Genomic DNA, 19536 nt, shown 5'->3' with positions numbered 1-19536 from the left:
CGCTGCTAAATTCGAATTAAAGTCCTAGTGTAGACCAGGCCACAGACAGGCTGCCTACAAAACTGTTTCACTAAAAGAGTTATCATAGACTTTAAGGTCAGAAGGGACCATTATGATCATCTAGTCTGACCTCCTGCACAACGCAGGCCACAGAATCTCACCCACCCACCGCTGTATCAAACCTGTCTCTGAGCCACTGAAGTCCTCAGATCATGGTTTAAAGACTTCAAGGCGCAGAGAACCTTCCAGCAAGTGACCCGTGCCCCATGCTGCAGAGGAAGGCAAAAAAACCCCAGGGCTTCTGCCAATCTGCCCTGGAGGAAAATTCCTTCCCGACCCCAAATATGGCGATCAGCTAAACCCTGAGCATGTGGGCAAGTCTCACCAGCCAGCACCCAGGAAAGAATTCTCTGTAGTAACTCAGATCCCACCTATCACAAGCCACAATGATAAAGGAAGTCAATTCACCCAAGCTTGCATGGCTTTTTCCCCAGTGACTGCAGGGGAAAAAAGGGGGAAGGATGGGGGGAGAAAAGTGTATGTGGGGAACGGGGGTGAGGAAGGCTCCATATCTCTGGTAAAAAACAGCTAACTTTTTTTACATAAGTTATTTTTTCTTGTGTTTTTTGTATAAATCCAAACTTTAAAAAGCAAGCTTGGGTTTTTTATTAAAACACATATTTAAACTCCCCTCAATTGCCAGTTTTCATATTCTTACCCAGTTGTTGTTTTGGTACTTTAAAAACACTATTTTAAAAAGAACAGGCTAGTATCTTAAGCCTTTTTAGTTCACTAAACTTCTACAAAATATCCCTAAGAGGGGCCTTGTTTTGTTACAGCTCGGGCAATACTGGTTTTTCATAATGAACTTTACAAAAACATAATGCTTCAAATATATGGGGAGGAAAATAAACTTCTCTCATCCACTAGATTACAAACTAAGGGGGATATAAACTAGCTGTTACTAAGGTTCTGTGGTTTTCACTCTGGCGTGTTTTCTGCGTGCTCTTTTTTTAATTAAAACACATGTAAAAATGTTAAATAAAGGGCTCTGTCTTCATATAGGCTTGTCTTTTAAAGTGTTTATTCCTCTACAAAACTTAATATAACTTTCACTTGTATGTGTTAAAAAGCAGGAAAAGAAGCAGCCTTCTTTGATCCACTGGCTTACAGAGGCTGTTTTTGCTCACAGCTGCTTTGCTGCAAAAGCCTGCTGTCCTTACTAAAAGAATGACCAGTGCTAGCCTAAACCTAGGGGAAAACTTTTATAAACAGGCTTTCTGTGTTTTTAAGCCTGAGTTGTTTCTGCGGACTTACATGTTACTGAAACACCTATGCCTAAGGGGCTAAATGAAGGTTATGGGTCTTCAGGTAGGCTTGTCTTTTCAACTGTTTATTCCTTTCCAAGCCTTTCACCTCTCTTTGTTAAAAGGTGGGAAAGAAACAAACTTCTTCTCTCTAATCCAATGGTTAACAAAATAAAGGGTATATAAACTGTCTGTTACTAAAAACCTGGGGTGCTTCTGCCTGCTCTTTTACATTTTAATGAAACACCTATGCCAAGGGGGCTAAATAAAAAAAAATGTCTTCAGGTAGCCTGTTTTTCAGAGGGGTCTTCTTCTTTTCTAATCCACTACCTTCAAAAGGCTGTTTCAAGTGGTTCTCACTAAAAACCTTGAGGGGAAACTTTTTCTTAGTAAGAGTTTTGTGTGTTTAGGTCTGGGGTGCTTCTGCATGCTTTTTTTTTAATTGAAACACCCCTACAAATAAAGGAATGTGTCTTCAGGTAGGTTTGTTATTTCATGTGTTTATTCCTGTTAAAAAGAGGGGGGTTTAGACATTACTTCAAAAAACACATTTTAAAATGGTTTATAGTATGTGGTGTTCAGCTTTCTTACAGGGTCCTGGTTGTTTAGATAAGAGCAGAGCAGGGCTTTGCTGCAGCTTCACAGTTTTTACTAAAAAATAACCAGTGCTAGTCTGAAACCTAGGGGGGAAAACTTTTTTTGTCACTATACATTACTTGTATAACCCTAGACTTTTTTTTGTCCTGCCTTTTTTTTATTATTATTATTGTTATTATTAAAACACCTATACCAAAAGACTGTGTCTTCATTTAGGCATGAATGAAGTGTTTGTTTCTTTCCAAGACTTTCACCTCTCTTTGTTAAAAAGTGGGGGAAGAAGCAATCTTCTTCTCTCTAATCCAGTGGTATACAAAATAAAGGGAATATAAACTGTCTGTTACTAAAAACCTGGGGGTTTAAGCCTAGGGTGCTTCTGCCTGCTCTTTTTTTTATTACAACACATACAAAAGGGATGTGTCTTAGGTTTGTCTTTTCAAGTCATTATCCCTTTGCAAAACTTAATGTAACTTTAACATGTGTTTGTTAAAAAGCAGGTAAAGAAGCAAACTCCTTCTCTGTGATCCACTGACTCACAGACGCAGTTTTTGCTGACAGCTGCTTTGCTGCAAAAGCCTGCTGTCCTTACTAAAAAAAATGACCAGTGCTAGGCTAAAACCTAGGAGAAAACTTTTATAAACTGGCTTTCTGTGTTTTTAAGCCTGGGTTGTTTCTGTGGACTTACATGTTATTGAAACAGCTATGCCTAAGGGACTAAATGAAGGTTTCGGTCTTCAGGTAGGCTTGTCTTTTTAACTGTTTATTCCTTTCCAAGCCTTTCACCTCTCTTTGTTAAAAAGTGGGGAAAGAAACAAACTTCTCTCTGATCCACTGGTTTACAAAATAAAGGGTATATAAACCGTCTGTTACTAAAAACCTGGGGTTTTAAGCCTAGGGTGCTTGTGCCTGCTTTTTTTTATTATTATTATTATTATTATTACAACACATACAAAAGGGGTGTGTCTTAGGTTTGTCTTTTCAATGTAACTTTAACTTGTTTGTTAAAAAGTTTGGGAAAGAAGCAGCCTTCTTATCTCTGATCCACTGTCTCACAGAGGCTGCTTTGCTAACAGGCGCTTTGCTTTTTTGTCTTTCTAATCCACTGGTTTACAAAATAAGGGGTATGTAAACAGGGTCAGCTCCAGGGTTTTTGCTGCCTCAAGCAGCAAAAAAGAAAAAGAAAAAAAAAAGCCACCATCGCGGTCAGCTCTACCGCTGCCGCTTCAGTCTTCGGCGACAATTCGGCGGCAGGTCCTTCGCTCCGAGAGGGAGTGAGGGATTGGCCGCCGAATTGCCTCTGAAGACCCAGACGTGCCGCCCCTCATCATTGGCCGCCCCAAGCAGATGCTTGCTGGGCTGGGGCCTGGACCCGGCCCTGAGTACAGACACTGGAGCAACAGAATCGATGGACTCTGTTTTCTTGGGAAGTTTATGGGTCTGGGCTGCCCTCCCTGACTCTCCAGATCTCCTCTACACCCCAAGGAACCTCCCACCCAGCATGGGTTCCTCTCTCATTCCCCCAGGAATAGTGGCTATAATAACCCAGTGGCAAATGAGCTGCACCTGGGGTGACTGCAGAGCAAGTGGCACAGCAAGGACCCGCTTCCAGCAGGGTTGGTTCAGAGCTGCTTTGTCAGAAATCTTCAGATATTTTCTACAGGGTGTTAGGAAATGTGGCTGCCCTGCCCCCGCTCCATCAGTAGTTGGGTTAGTTTCCTGTTTTACACAATCAGTCAGATTTGCTGGCAGTGAAAAGCATCCTTGGGTGGATTCCACATGGGGCCTTGTTGTTACAGATCTAGTCAGTTCAGGGCTGGCTGAAAGCCACAAATGACTGACTGCTCCCCCAGCAGCTCCCACTCCCAGACCCTTAGGGACAGAATCTGGGTGATTCAGTTGAGATGAAGGGGAACAAGACACAAAGCACAATCCAATGGGAGTTCTCCCTGAGGGACCAGAGAGCAAGTCCCCTCTGGTGCCCAGTAACTGGTGTTTGGCTGAGGCACGTCTCCACTCTGTTATTTGCAAGGGGAGCTGAGCTCTTTTCACACCCTGGCCCCTGTAATGGGTGCTGGGCCGGTCTGAAAATCCAGGCTGTGGTGCAGTGTGGAGAAACCAGCCTGGAAATCACCCAGCAGCAGCGACCCCAAACTCCCTGTCCCAAGGGTTTGCATTGGGAGGAACCTGCTAAGCACGAAACTCCCTCCCCGCTGCACATCCCCGTCCCCGCGTCAGTGGGGGAGAGCTCTCCTGGCGATAACCCCCACCCCCACCCCAATAGCTTTCACCCCTGAACGACAAAAGTTTTAGTGCTGAAAGTGACAGTGTAGACACAGCCCTACTAGTGGCAAAAACATCCCTGCTCAACGCCTTTTTTTCATAGGGATTTAGCTTTCTGAAGAGGACAATCCCTTTCAAATTCAGTTTCCCTTGGGATGAGGGGTGTGGGGAAGATAAGCCGGCAGGAGCAGTGTGTTTCTCTCTCTCTCTTCCCCAGGTGCAGGGTAAAGTGCCCACCAGGATCCTGAGAGCAAACAGAGAATTTGGTTTCTACTGAAGTGGTTGCTGGTTTGTATGTTGCAGTGGGGAACAATAAAGCAGTGTCTATACTGGCAATTTCAGTGCTAACACTTTTGTCACTCAGCGGTGTGAACACCCCCCACCCCGTCCAGCTGACAAAAGTTTTAGCGCTGAAAAGCGCCAGTATTGACAGCGCTTTATCGTTCAGGGTGGTTTTGTTTTATCGCCGGGAGAGCTCGCTCCTGGTGATAAAGTACAGCTACACGGCACTGCGGCTGCGGTGCCGTAAGGTGCACTGTGTAGCCATAGCCTAAAAGAAGGCGGGTCTTCAGGATGCCTGAGTTCTTTACCCAGATGTGGGGGAGTGAAGTCTAGTGGTCAGAGCACCCATTTTAAACCCAGCCCTGGGAGAAAGCTGTCTAATGGTTAAAATAGAGGAGTGAGTCAGGATGCCTGGGTTCTGTTCCTAGTGCTGCTACTGACTGTGTGAACATGGCAGGGTGTTCGTTTGTGCCTCTGCCTTAATTTCATCCTCTGTGAAATGGGTGTAAGCATGCTCACCCAAAGCACCTTGCGATCCTTGGATAATTGGTTCTGTATAAAAGCAAAGAATTGCTAATCCATTAATGTTTGCAAAGTCCTTGGAACTGCTGGGAGTCGCACAAAACACATTTCTGGTCTTGATTAAGGAGGGGGATGTGAAAAATCAGGACAGGGGGTGGGGGGTAATAGGAGCCTATATAAGAAAAAGACCCAAAAATCAGGACAGTTCCCCTGTTCTCAGATGCTCCTGAGTTTGTTGACTTCCCAGAGCTGGGAGGGAGCAAGGCCTAGATCCTCAAAGGTATTTAGGTGCCTAACCCAAAATCTGGAGGGGTGTTTTAGTTTGATCCCAGCAGTGAGCCTAGTAGATGGAGAGGGACCCTCCAGTTGGAAAGAGGTTCTCTGGCTGTGGGCTTCTCTCTCCGTGAGTAGCTGAGAGCACGATGGGAAGCTACAGCTGGTTTTACAGTTCAAGTGTTCTCAGCCTGAGAGGGTTGTGAATGGGTGTCAAACAGCTGCATTCGTACCTCCCTAATTGAGAGTGGGGTCCCAGCTAGGACAGGGTAGGGGGCCCTGGCAAGGAAAAAGTTATCAACTTGTCATGGTTATAACCATGCATCTGTCCAAGTAATGAGAGCTCAGGAGTGACTCTGTTTGAATGAGATTGATCAGGGTCAGATTAAGGCATAACCATTATCAGCCCTGACTAGAGCCCTGGCTCCTGGAGTCATGTGATTACCAAAGAATGGTTTTGTTTGTTTTTATTTGTTGTTAAAGATTTGAGTCCTTGAGAAGAAAAGATTGGAACTGTGACTTGAATGTAAGCAACGCAGAAACATCTGCCTGAGTCTGCAGAGAGCCTGAGACCATTCTCTGAAATAGGGGGGGAGTTGCACCATGCATCTCAAAGGGGTGTTAGCCCCCAAACCTGCTGCTGTGGAGGTCCCCTATGAAGATCATTCCAGTAAAGGACCCTGCATGTAGCAAGAGGGGAAGCGTGCAGTAGGCCCAGTTCCTCCGCCCCCATCCAAATAAGGACACCAGCCCCACACCATCTCCTTGCCCCCTTCGCTCCCCTGCATCTTGGGGGGGAAAGGTGGCATGAAGACCCTGGAATGGGAATTGTGGACTTCTGTGAACTCTGCACCCAAGGGGCGATGCTGGGAAGAGGACTGTGGCCCAGGAAGGGCGAAGGGCTTGTGTTGTTTTGTTTTGATTCTCGCTTACCCTGGAAGAGGAGGGAGGACACTTGTTGGCATGGTGACTGTGGAGAGCTACACTGGATTTTCTACCCAACTGCTGACGGAAAACTGAGGCATGGCCCAAGTTAAACTGAGGAACAGACTCACTGGATGCCAGGCCAGGTAAGGGCCTCTTACAGAACCCATTCTTTGGTAACTTGTGGCTGTTTGGAGTTTTTGATGCAGTTTTATGCTGCTTCAGAAGGTGGTGGTGGTGATTTTTGTTACCTAAAGCTATTTGTAGCACAAAGCTCTGATTTCATATGTGATTATTCAGGTTTATAACACACCATCCCTGTGGTATCTGAGTGCTGTCCAGTGCTCTAGTGGTGTGACTAGCATCTGTCGTGCATGGTTCTGTTTTAGGGGTTTGTATTGCCTCCCATCCCCCACAACATCTGAGTGTCCTCCATTGTAGCCCAATAGATAGACAGATAACTTAAGAATCCCCAGTCATCACTTTGAGGGCCGACAGGTTCTTGTCCCAAGATCAGGCCCAGTATTATTAAAATTATTGTATAGTTGGGAACCCCAAGGTGCACAGTTGCGACACTTACAGTACAGGAACTCTTCTCAATTTACAAATAGTTTTTTAATGCATTTAGCACAGTCACAAACACCCCAACTCAGTAAGGTAGATAGAGGTATTATAGAGAGCCCATATATTCACACCATCTCTTGTAGAACAACCTGAAATATTAGCCATCGTCTTCCTCATGACCATCATCCTTTGCCCTCATCATCAGTGGCCATCATTCGGGCACCTCCCAAGGGCGACATCTCCTTCTCCTACTGCCCCTAGGCTGGGATGCCACTTTTATAATATGATACACGGACGCCCTTATGTTTGATGCACATTCAGTAGGTTTTTTTTCCTCTTTTCCTTATTCGTATTTCCTCACCTTACTAATGTTGGCATGTCCGTCTCCTATAGGTTAGTCCAGGGGTGGCCAACCTGTGGCTCCAGAGCCGCATATGGCTCTTCAGAAGTTAATATGCGGCTCCTTGTATAGGCACCAACTCCGGGGCTGGGTAGTGTTCTCTACTGACACTCTTCGCTGTGGTATCTATGTGGTCTTCATGGAGTCTCTGGCACGTCCTCCTTTTATGGGGTAAAAGCTCTGCTTGGAGTAAGGTGTTCAGGGTTTGGGGGCTGGTTGGCTGGCTTGTGTCAGGGTCTTTTTGAAGTTGGGCGGCAGTATGGCAGATGGAGGGGTTAATGGTCTGAGTGTCGTTCTTGTAATGGTGGAAAGGCTTTTTTGAAAAGGAAGGTTTGGCCCCCATCATAGGATCTGGTGCCTCCCATGTAAAATCAATAGAAATTGTGAAGCCCTTATGGGCTTCACGGAGTCTCCCGCATTCTTTCTTTTTGAACTGGTTGGTTGGCATGTTTCAGTTTTGTTCTGTTATTTGGATGGGGGGTGTCAGTGTTGAGTGTTGCTCTTGTTACAGGGGAGAGGGATAGCTCAGTGGTTTGAGCATTGGCCTGCTAAACCCAGGGTTGTGAGTTCAATCCTTGAGGGGGCTACTTAGGGATCTGGAGCAAAAATTGGTCCTGCTAGTGAAGACAGGGGGCTGGACTTGATGACCTGTCAAGGTCCCTTCCCATTCTAGGAGATTGGTATATTCCTATTATTAATCTGTGGTTGGGCACTACTGCACCTGGACCTTTCTCAGTCTCTCCATGTGAGATGGAGCTACCAGAATTGCATGCAGTACAGAAGGTGTGGGGGAGCCCTGGATTTGTATAGTGGCATTATGATAAGAAGACAGAAAATCTCTATCCCATTCCTAATGGTTCCTAACAGGCTGTTAGCTGTTTTGACGCCGCTGCACAGTGTAGTTAGTTCTTTGAAAACATCCCTCAGTGACTCCAAAATCTTTCCTGAGCGGTAACAGCCCATTTACCCCCCCGCATCATTAGCTCTGTGTAGCTGGGATCGTTTTCCAACCTGCCTCCTTTCCCCAGCGCGCACAGACAGCGGGCTGGGGGCGGGGAAGGCGGGTTCTGCACCCCGCAGTGCGGGCCCCGGCTTGTCCCCCGGGTCAGGTTCTCCCTGGTAGGAAGCGAGAGCGGGACCATCCTTCCTAGGTGTGGGGTCCGCCTATGAGTGCTGATGGGCTCCACGTCAGAGCCCAGCCAATCAGAAAAGGGGTGGTAGGGTTCTGGCCTTGCTTTGGGGCGGGTCACTTCCTTGGGGGCTGCGCGCGCAGGCAGTTGTTGTACTGCGCAGGTCTGCCCGGCCTTTGGCTTCCGGATCGGGTCTCAGGTGAGGGCCGGGCGGCGCGTCTCCAAGCCGGGTCAGGGACGTGCTGGCTGGAGGGGGGTGGGGCTGTTGCCCCCACACATCACGGAGGCAGTGGGGGAGAGGGAGGCAGCAGAGGAGGAGAAAAGCAGAAGTAGGTTCTGCGCAGGGCACCGGGATGTCCAGAGCAATGACGGCCCTGGGTGCGGGAGGGGAACCGCCCCGAGCAGCCCGCAGAGGAACACGGGCCCGGCCCAGCAACCTGCGCTGCAGTCGTGGGGAGCTCAGCCCGGGGCAGCACGTCCAGATCTAGCCCGGGGGGGGGGCTATGTAACCAGGTGCCCAAACATAATGTGCCACCCTGCCCAACCCCCCCGCCCTCCCCATGCAGAGCCCTCTCCTGTCCCTGGCCCCTAGAGCTGCCAGTGCAGGGTGGGGCTGATGCCCCTCCAAGCCCTATGCAGCGCCCCCCCCCGGCCCGCTTCCAGTGGTGTCGGTGCAGGGGGGAAGTGACCCACCCCCCCATCCAGATCCCCACCCCTCAGAGCTGTCAGTATATGGGTGGGAGGGATAAATTGTTCAGCATGATTTAAAGCAGCAAGCAGGTGCCTCCACTTAAACTGCCAGTTTTCATCTAGTTTGGCATTTTTACTGTTTAGTCACTTTTCCTAAAGGGAGGCTGATTTTTTGGTTAAGCTTTATTTGGATGGAAATCAGAATTCAATTACATTTGAAAATTCAGCATTTAAAATTTTTAAATAAAAATACCTTAAATATGCTGGATAACAGTTATCAAAACATGCTTTGTGTTTAAAACTGATTAGGTAAAGTCATGTATCCTGGCCAAGACCAAGGATCTTAGCTGCTGATACTTGTAGTTAGTGAATTGAACTGATTGTTTTTAGTCACCATGGGTGGGATCAGCAAAAGTACTGAGATGCCTAAATCCCAGTTTTGGCTCCTCTGCAATTCACAAAACTTCAGACGAACCCGATAGGCCCCTAAACTCACTTGGCACCAGGGCCGGCTCCAGGGGTTTTGCTGCCCCAAGCAGCCAAAAAAAAGAAAAAAAAAAAAGAGCCGCGATCGTGATATGCGGCAATTCAGCGGGAGGTCCTTCGCTCCGAGCAGCAGTGAGGGACTTGCCACCGAATACCTGAAAGTGCCGCCCAGCTCCGGAGTTGCCGCCCCAAGTACCTGCTTGATAAGCTGGTGCCTGGAGCCGGCCCTGTTTGGCACTAAATTTATGTGAGTAAAAGTTCTCTAGGTGTCTGTTTTAGCTTTTGAGGATACACGCTGCTGCCTCGTGTGACTCATCTGGACGTCTCATGTGGTGACCTAACCACTGGACTAGACGTTATAATGTGGCATCTCCTCTTTCTCTGGCTTTTGTGGTCAGTAGCCTCCCTGTGGTGTGGATCTAGGTGCCTATCGCTGAGAGAGGGGCAGAGGTTAGGACACACCCCACTGGTCAGCATCTCCCATTGGTTGGCTTAGGTGGTTCCCCAGCTAACGTGTTGGCTCCCCATTCATTTGATAGGAGCCTGTGAGCCTAAATCAGCTTTGTGGATCACAGTGGTGTTTCTTGGATTTTCTATCCACCTACAAGCTAGGAGCTGTGGGGCAATGCCTGCGTCCTTTGTGGCTCCCGCTCCATGTTCGTTAAGACTTTCGAGCAGTGGTTCTGAACCTATGTACCATTGTGGGCCGCATCCAATACTACCTGTAGGGCCCTGAGGATGTCACATGAGCTGCAGCCGTGTGCTGATTGGCCTGCGGGTTGAGAACCACGGCTCTAAAGCTCCCCTTCTCACACCTAGTTTTCATCCATAGATTGGAAGAGCAAAACAAGCTTTGCTGCTTTTTCAGCTCCCAATCGGTTTCTTAACTTTGAATAAACTGAAATGAAGAGCATGGTCTCTCTGTACCTGCGCAAGAGGCTACTGCTGTCCAAAGCTGCTTTAACAAACTGTCACCGGTGCTTAGCCAGTGACTGGCACCAGTTCAGTGGCCTGACTTTCTTCAAGACTTCACCAGCAAACATGTTCTACTTCAATATTATTCTTTTTCATTTAACGTAAATGATTTTAATGAATTATAGTAGGTTTAGGCCTTAACATAGATTGTCATTATTTTAAGACAGTATTTATTTAAAGAAAAAAAATCAAATTTTAAACCACTGATTTTTATCCAACTTGGGGGATGGGGGAGACTGTGTCCCTTAGAGCCCTTCCAAGGTGCTGTGTCTGTGCCCCTCCCAAAGCTGCATCTCAAACTCGCCCCCCTCCAACTTCCCAGAGTTGCCAGTGCCAGTGCAGTTCTGCACTGAGTGCCCAGACACTCCAGACACACGGCGTGTGCACATCCCTGCCCGCACCCCACACTCAGCGTCCGTGTGCCCCTCTCCTGCCAAACTCCCAATTGAGGAGTGAGAGGAAATGGGGAATCTTCAGTGAGGGGCCTGATGACACAGGAGGGAGTTGGTTACTGCACTATTCGTGCTCTGGACTTTTGTTCTGATGAATGGAGGATGGGGCACCACAAACAAACCCACTGACCCTTATGCTGTCCTGACTGTGTCATTTCACATTCTAGGTCGGCTGGGAGAGGAGCCAAAGCCAGGGACACTGCACTGGCTGGAACTGACTCTGCCACAGCTGTGTAGAGCCATTTCTTGCAGCTGGCTTCAAGTTGATCAGAGTCCAGCACCCACCGCTGCCTCCCTGAGAGGAGAGATGCTGGAGGGAGCAGAAGCAGATCCCCCTGAACAGCCTCTTAACAGCTCCATAGACGTGGAGAATGGAGGAAAACCAGGTAACTGGAGCTTCCCTGCCTAGGAACAGGCTGGAGAGAGATGCTGCCTCTGCTCCCCCGCCCCATGCAGCAGAGGCTGTATTGCTCCAATGGACTCAGTTTGTGCTGCACGTGCTCTCTTGTGTGGCAGTTGCACGTATGGTTTTTAGGACTGTGCGTGTTCTATCCGCTTGAAAACGTTTGGCTCACATCTCCCTGGGTCACTCCTGTCACTGCTCTTGCCTTCTGGTTGTTTGTCCTTCCAGTGTGTGAGTTGAGGTGTTTGCACTTGTAACACACGCAGAGCCCTGCCTCCGTGCATGGCAAGGAGCAGGTGTAGCTGCCTGTGGCCACAGCACATTCATTTGTGCTGTGCCAGTAAATTTATCATGCCCTCAGATGTGGCTCTGGGCACTAGGGAAGAGGATTTGCTAAGACTGAACTCTAGTGGGGGGTTCCTGGATTTACTCTTCCTGGGATGGAGGAAGCTCTTCCTAATTTCCTGCCAACCTTTGGTTGTTAATTATGACAACTCTGGATATTCATGTTAATCATATAAATGCTCTATCCTCTTTTTAACTTTCTTAAATTATTTTTACCAATTTCCTGTGGCAGTGAGTTCCACAGTCTAATTATACATTGGCTGGAAAAAATAGTTCCTTTCCCACCTTTTAATCTCATTGAATATCCCCGTGTTCTTGTGTTATGAGACAAGGAGAACATCGGGAAGGGGATAACTACCCCTTTAAGGGACAGGCAAGAGGCCACATCTGGCACAGGTGTAATCAAGCTGGCCCTGCCCCACCATAGGCCTGGGCTATTTGAAGAGGAAGAGGGAGCTGAAGGAGAGAGGGGAGTAGAGGCCAGGCAGGCTGCAGCAGGGTTCTCGCAGGCTCTAGGAGACCAACTTAATCATAGACTGTTTATCCTGTCCCCTCTCAGTCATCTCCTTTCCATGGCGAACAATCCCAGGCTTTTCAAACACTTGTCATTAATTCTCCAGGCCCTTGATCATCCTCCACCCTCTGATATCTGCAGGGTCTTTTCTGGGGATTAATTGAACTAATTAACCACACAGTGGTGATTTGGGGAGTGATATTCTCCTTCGCAGTCTGGATGGGAATTCAGGTTAATATTTGTGTCCAGAGCAAGGACAGAACCATTTAAGACAAAATAAATATCTGGTGTGTGTCGGATCGGAGCCTGATGGCAAATAATTCTGGTCTCCGTAGCCCCAGGAACATTAGCAGGTTTTTATCTTCCAGATGATCCAGCTAACGGCAACTTCAGGAAAGCTGCTTTATCTAAAGACCGAGCTGCATTCATTGCCATTGTCGGGGTCTTGGTGGTGATCATCATTGCTTTGGCAGCAACTTTGGGAGGTAAGTTCTCCTCACAGCCCCGTGAGGCAGGGATGTGTCCTTGTCCCCACTTTGTGGCAGGGGAGCCAAGGCACCGTGGCCCAGTTCCACAAAGGGCACTGAAGGGCCGAAGTCCCAGTTTCAGGCACCCTGTGATCTGCCAACCCCCTGCCCGGCTGCCACTGAACCTGGGGGCGCCTGAGCTCAGCTGGGGACGACACTTTTGCTGTAGAAGTTCCCTCAGTGCTTCATGTTCTGCCTCTGGGCGTGTGCTGCTGCTTGGCTCTCAGCACCCAGAGGCCTGTCGTACCCGTGGGGCGGGATCTGGCAGGTGTGCTTAGGCTGCCAGCCTCTGTGAAACAGGTTTTCAGCAAGGAGACCCCCCGGCTTAACCCTGGCCCAGTGGTTAGGGCACCCCCTTGGATGTGAGAGACCCTGGTTCCAGTCGCCCTCTGTCTGACACAGTGCAAGGGCCCGGCCTGCCCCAGAAACACCCTGGGGCCCTGCCCCTCTGTGTCAGGTGCACCAGGTGGGGACAGAAGGCTCAGCCTGGCAGGATTCAAGTGTGGAGTGACCTAATGTGGGGGATCCAGGTGTGGGGTGAGAGGGTTCTGTGTGGGTCAGTCTGGGTGCGGGGGGGTCTGTGTGTGTGTGGGGGGGGAGCTGGATGCACAGAGGCTCATTGGGGGTGTTCTGGGTGCAGGGGCAATGGGACTCTGGGGGTGTCTGTCCTGGTAAAGGTGATCGGGGCTTGGTGTGGGGGGCTTAGCAGGGTTGTCCGGTTGCTGGAGGAGTGGGGCTGGCGGGATGGGGGTCCAGGTGCAGCTGGTTAGGGCTCAGTGGGGTGAAGGTGTGGGGGGTCCAGAGTCAGGAGGGGTGGGGCTCAGCAGAGTGGGGGTCCTGGGTGCGGGGGTCTTGGTGGGAGGATTCGGGTTGGGGGGCGGTGAGGCTCAGCAGGAGTGGTCTGGATGTGGGAGGAGTCTGGATGCACAGGGGTTGGGCAGACAGGGGAGCAGCTACATGTACAGTGACCCCTCCCCCCACAGCTGAGGAGCAAGGGGGGCAGTAAGCATGGGGGGTGCAGAGCTTCCTGCAGCTGGGGGCGGTTTCTGGGACAGGTCTGACCCAGTCCTGGCAGCTCTTTGCAGGGGAAAAAGAGCTGAGCCCAACACAGGGTAGGAGCCTCCAGCTGGGGCGTCTCCAGTCCTCTTCAGCCCTCCTGACAATTTCCCTCTCTGCCTTCTGCTCTGTGTGCCCAAAATAACACACCCGCGCTGCTGGGGAGGGGCACGTGACCGCTCTTGCAGCTTCCCTTTTTTCCCTACCACACAGTCATTTTTCCGCAGGGAATTGAAGAATTCTGTGTGCAGGCAGTGGCACAGGATTCCCCCAAGAGTATTCTTTACCTGGAGGAAAAAACCTGAATCAACATAAGAATGGTCATACTGGGTCAGACCAAAGGTCCACCTAGTCCACTGTCCTGTCTTCCCACAGTGGCCAGTGCCAGGTCCCCCAGAGGGAATGAACAGAACAGGCAATCACTGAGTGATCCATCCCCTGTCGCCCATTCCCAGCTTCTGGCAAACAGAGGCTAGGGACACCATCCCTGCCCATCCTGGCTAATAGCCATTGGTGGACCTGTCCTCCATAAACTTACCTAATTCTTTTTTGAACCCTATTAGTGTCTTGGCCTTCACAACATCCCCTGGCAAAGAGTTCCACAGGCTGACCACACATTCTGTGAAGAAATACTTCCTTATTATTTGTTTTAAACCTGCTGCCTATTAATTTCATTTGTTGACCCCTAGTTCTTGTGTTATGAGCTGGAGTAAATAACACTTTCTTATTTATTTTCTCCATACCTGTAATGATTTTATAGACCTCTATCATATCCCTCCCCTTAATCGTCTCTTTTCCAAGCTGAAAAGTCCCAGTCGTCTTAATCTCTCCTCATATGGAAATTGTTCTATACCTTTAATCATTTTTGTTGCCCTTTTCTGTACCTTTTTCAGTTCCAATATATTTTTTTTTGAGATGGGACAACCAGATCTGCACACAGTAGTCAAGATGTGGGCGTACCATGGATTTATAGAGGCAATATGATATTTTCTGTCTTATTAGCTATCCCTTTCCTAATGATTCCCAACATAGTTAGCTTTTTTGACTGCCGCTGCACATTGAGTGGATGTTTTCAGAGAACTATCCACAATGACTCCAAAATCTTTCTTGAATGGTAACAGCTCATTTAGATCCAATCATTGTATATGTATCGTTAGGATTATGTTTTCTAATGTGCATTACTTTGAATTTATCAACACTGAATTTCATCTGCCATTTTGTTGCCTAGTCACCCAGTTTTGTGAGATCCCTTTGTAACTCTGCGCAGTCAGATTTGGGCTTAACTATCTTGAGTAGAGTGACCAGATGTCCCGTTTTTAAAGGGACAGTCCTGCTTTTGGGATTTTTTCTTATATAGGCGCCTATTACCCCACTACCCCTGTCCCATTTTTTCACAGTTGCTATCTGGTCACCCTAATCTTGAGTAATTTTGTATCATCTGCAAATTTTGCCACCTCACTGTTTACCCCTTTTTCCAAATCATTGATGAATATATTAAACAGTTCTGGGAATACCACTATTTACTTCTCTCCATTCTGAAAACTGACCATTTATACCTACCCTTTGTTTCCTATCTTTTTAACTGGTTACTGATCCATGAGAGAACCTTCCCTCTTATCCCATGACAGCCTTTGGTGAGGGACCTTGTCAAGGGCTTTCTGAAAATCTAAGTACACTATATCCACTGGATCCCTCTTGTTCACATACTTGTTGACCCTCAAAGAATTCCAGTAGATTTAAGATTGAAATGGTCTTTGGGAGCAAGAAAATCCAGCAGGTCACTCCCACTCATTGGTGTCTGGTTCCCCCTAGTGGCCATTCCGTGTAATTGATTGACTTATTTCTCTGTCTCCTGTTGCATTAAATAATATGCAACTAGCAGCCTTGTGCCCAAGGTAAATCGCTGCCACAAGATATTACTGAGCGCAGCAGGATTCATAAAAGGACTGGCCCTTGATGTGGATAATGAGGCCATCCAGAGTTATCCTGGAGAGGGTTCAGTGTCTAGGGGATATGAACTCTCCTGCTTCAGGCCGTGAGCCAGCCACTGACGGAGAGAAGTGTCCTCCTGACCCCTCCGGGCAGGTTATTCTCTCTGAATCAAGATACAAACTGAAGGAATATGAATCATGTGACCAGATAGCAAGTGTATAAAATTGGGATGGGGTGAGGGGTAATAGGTGCCTATACAAAAAAAGCCCCCAAAATTAGGACTGTCCCTATAAAATCGGGACATCTGGTCTCCCTAAATATGAACCTTCCTGCTTTGGGGCCTAGCCACCTGCTAACTGCATTTGGGGGAAATGTTCTCTGGGGCAGGTTACCCCACCACTGCCCACTAGGGGGTGTATTGCCCTCCCTCTGAAGCAGGTACTGCTGACTGCTCTCAGATCAGCCGCCTACCCCACTAGTCTGATCCAGTCTGGCAATTGCTGTGTTTCTGTTGCTGCTTGTTCTCCACAGGGACTAGAGAAGGGACAATCTCTCACCCTGGGTGTTCTCGCTCTCTCTCTTTTATTTTTTTAGTGGAAAAATCTAAGCGCTCTTCTCAATTCCCCCCTGCTGCCTCCTGGTGCCCGGATGGCTGGATCCGGATCCAAGGGAAATGTTACTATTTTTCTAAGGCCGAAGGGAACTGGACCTACAGCCAGAGCTTCTGCTCGTCACACGCTGCCTCCCTGGCCGGGATTGAGAGTCCGCAGGAGCTGGTGAGAAGCCAGTTAGATGCTTTGTGCCAAGCCCAGCGATCGCTGGCACCACTGACAGGGCTGGAGTCAGGCTGGGCTCAGCCCCTGTAGGGCAGAGAGGAGCCCGGGTGCCTCCCAGGCTGGGCAGCCAGAGTCAGTGCGGTTCTGGCAGCTGAATCCTGGCTGGACCTGGGGCTCCAGCCCCTCGACCCTGCATCTGCCAGAGCCCAGGTGGGAGACTCGTCCTATGCAGAGCTGGGCCGGCTCAGTCAGCTCCTGGCCAATGGGCTGCCTGGGGCTGGAGAGGGTGAGAACGTCCCCCCCTGCCCCCTCAGCTCAGCCCAGCCACAGGGTTCTGGCGGGGGTGGGGCGGGGGGAATCCAGCTGAAGGTGAGGCCTGTTGTGTGCCTGCTTCCCTCAAGTGCCCTGCTCCAGTGTCTGCCCTCCCCCTGAAGCTCCCTCTCCCTCCTGGCCCTGCTGTGCTCTGAGAAGGGGCTGCTGGGCAGACAGCGACCTTGCAGCTCAATTCCTGCTACACGCAGTAGGTGCCACAGCCCCAAAAAAGAGGCTGGGGAGGGTGAAGGGTTAATACTTATCTGATCCCTTCACCCAGTAACCATGGAAGAGGCCTCTAGAAATCCCCTGCAGCCCAAGGTTGGGAGCAGCAGAGTCAGGGCCTAACACAGCTGATGCTTTTATTGGGTTTCTAAGGGTTCCCTGCTGCCATACAAAGGCAAACTGGACCACTGGATCGGCCTCCGGAAGGACACAGGCCAGGTCTGGAAGTGGGTCAACGGGACCGAGTTTGACCATCGGTGAGTCTTTTTCTCTGCGTTGGTCAGAGGGGATGGAAATGCCCCACTGGCTGCTTTAACGTCCCCCCCTGACGGGAGTGGGGCCTGGGGCTGGTGCAGGGAGGGGGATCCAGAGGGGCTGAGTGCGCAGCTCCCCTCCCTGACTTGGGGTGTCACCCCTGGTCTGTGCCTGGTACATGCTGACTCTAGTTCCAATTGCTTCTGGGTTACAGGTTTCAAATACACGGAGGAGCAGACTGTGCGTACCTGGACGAAGACCTCAGAGCCAGCAGCTCCAGCTGCAGCACACAGAGGAAACAGCTCTGCAGTAGACCTGATGCCCCTATGTAGGAAGAGGAGTGTGTAGTGGGAGGGGACTTGAAACCTCAAGGGAATTGGAGACCAGATGTGGCAAAGGCTGATTCTCATCCCCTCCATGGCCCTACACGCTACAGTCTAGTTCTTGTTTCTTAGTCTGCCTCCAGGGTGTTTGTCCAGTCCTAGTTGTCAGTTACCCTAGTGCTTGGATTGTGCAACCGAATGACACTAGCCAATATCTCCAGTCCCAGACACAACCCTAGGAACCTCTGTCTTGCAGTGTCCAGTTATGCCTGCTAGACACTGCAAGCGTATATGAGTTTGTCAATTTAACAAAACAATTGATATTCATAGATTCTTAGATTCTAGGATTGGAAGGGACCTCGAGAGGTCATAGAGTCCAGTCCCCTGCCCTCGTGGCCTGACCAAATACTGTCTAGACCATCCCGGATAGACATTTATCTAACCTGCTCTTAAATATCTCCAGAGATGGAGATTCCACAACCTCCCTAGGCAATTTATTCCAGCATTTAACCACCCTGACAGTTAGGAACTTTTTCCTAATGTCCAACCTAAACCTCCCTTGCTGCAGTGTAAGCCCATTGCTTCTTGTTCTATCCTTAGAGGCTAAGGTGAACAAGTTTTCTCCCTCCTCCTGATGACACCCTTTTAGATACCTGAAAACTGCTATCATGTCCCCTCTCAGGATTGTACCAGGCTTGTTATCCCAAGGGGCGTCTCTGACATGCTTCAAACCAAACGCACTGCTTCAGGTAGAACAAACAGATTTATTAACTACAAAGATAGGTTTTAGGTTGTTATAAATCAAAGCACAAGAAGTTGGATTTCGTCAAATGAAATAAAAGCAAAATGCATTCTAAGCTGATCTTAGCACTTTCAATGCCCTTACAAACTTAGATGCTTCTCACCACAGGCTGGCTGGTTGCTCTTCAGCCAGGCTCATCCCTTTTGATCAGCGCTTCAGTTGCTTGGTGGTGTTGTCTGGAGGTGGAAGAGAGAGGAAGAGCCTGGCAAATGTCTTTCCCTTTTATCATGTTCTTTCTTCCCTCTTGGCTTTATGCCGCCCCCTTCCCCCCCCCCGCAGGGTCAGGTGGGCATTACCTCCTCATAGTTCCTGACTGACCAAGGGAAGGGGGGTGACTCACTGGAGAGTCCAACAGATCCTTTTGTTGCTGCCTAGGCCAGTGTCCTTTGTTCCTGTGAGGCTGGACTGGGTTTTCCCATACGTGCCCTGATGAGGTGTGAACTGCCTCTCTGCTCCTGGAGAGTTTTGCCTGGGCCTGTTTTAAGCCACGAGGACACATTTTTAGCCTCATAACTATATACATGAAATTATAACCTATAACATCACTGTAACAACAATGCTCAGTGCATCAAGAACCTGCTGAAGACACCCGACATGACAAACTTTGCATTGGATACCAGACAATCATAAGGATGAGCATGGGGGTGCAGGGGGTGCCCCTGAGATACAGAATGTCACACCTGTGAGATACAGACTGTGGGTGTCTTCTTGCAAACCCAGCCACTGAATCTGGGCCTCGGAGCCTCTTTAATGTGAAAATGTGGCCCTAGAGACAGCTTGCCACCCTTTATTTTATTTTAACTTTTGTGCTGTGCCTGTTCACTGAGTGCCAATTTTCACACCCGCAGACTGCACATCAGGGATAGCTTTCTGTAAGGCACTGACTTTCCTATGTGTCTTTTATTAGGAACCGCAGTGCAAAAATGTGCAGGGCTAGAATGTCCAGGCTGCTAATTAAACAAATCCTAATTATTCCAAATGGTAGATTGTTGCTACTTGAGTTAGGTGCCTTCTCTGCCACATTTTAGGTTCTCAAAGGTGTCTGAACTGTGTAAGCTTGCTTCGCACTGTTCCAGAACTGGGATTCAAACCTGGTGCACTAACCACTTGGCTCTGGTTAGCTGCTGTCGTCTCCTCCTCCAGTCCCCTTGTGACCCTAGTGTTGCCGGCTCAAAGGGCCCGAG

At 49.0% G+C, this 19536-nt stretch overlaps 2 protein-coding genes across 4 annotated transcripts in view; one reads left to right on the top strand and one right to left on the bottom strand.

The window, feature by feature from the left end:
* LOC120394448 (C-type lectin domain family 2 member B-like) overlaps nucleotides 1-19536 on the bottom strand; it is a 1239960-nt gene that overhangs the window by 300511 nt on the left and 919913 nt on the right. The window lies entirely within an intron of this gene.
* On the top strand, nucleotides 4834-17990 carry LOC120394455 (C-type lectin domain family 2 member D-like). Its single transcript, XM_039518692.1, has 6 exons — nucleotides 4834-6331; nucleotides 11050-11268; nucleotides 12513-12629; nucleotides 16254-16435; nucleotides 17126-17229; nucleotides 17442-17990. Exons 2-6 carry the CDS (start codon nucleotides 11190-11192, stop codon nucleotides 17557-17559), a joined length of 600 nt encoding a protein of 199 aa, XP_039374626.1. The 5' UTR covers nucleotides 4834-6331; nucleotides 11050-11189; the 3' UTR covers nucleotides 17560-17990.

Source organism: Mauremys reevesii, unplaced genomic scaffold (genome assembly GCF_016161935.1).
Source record: "Mauremys reevesii isolate NIE-2019 unplaced genomic scaffold, ASM1616193v1 Contig6, whole genome shotgun sequence".
Taxonomy (NCBI): domain Eukaryota; kingdom Metazoa; phylum Chordata; order Testudines; family Geoemydidae; genus Mauremys; species Mauremys reevesii.
Note: the sequence above shows the minus strand (reverse complement) of the source record. Positions and strands in the feature narration are given on the sequence as shown.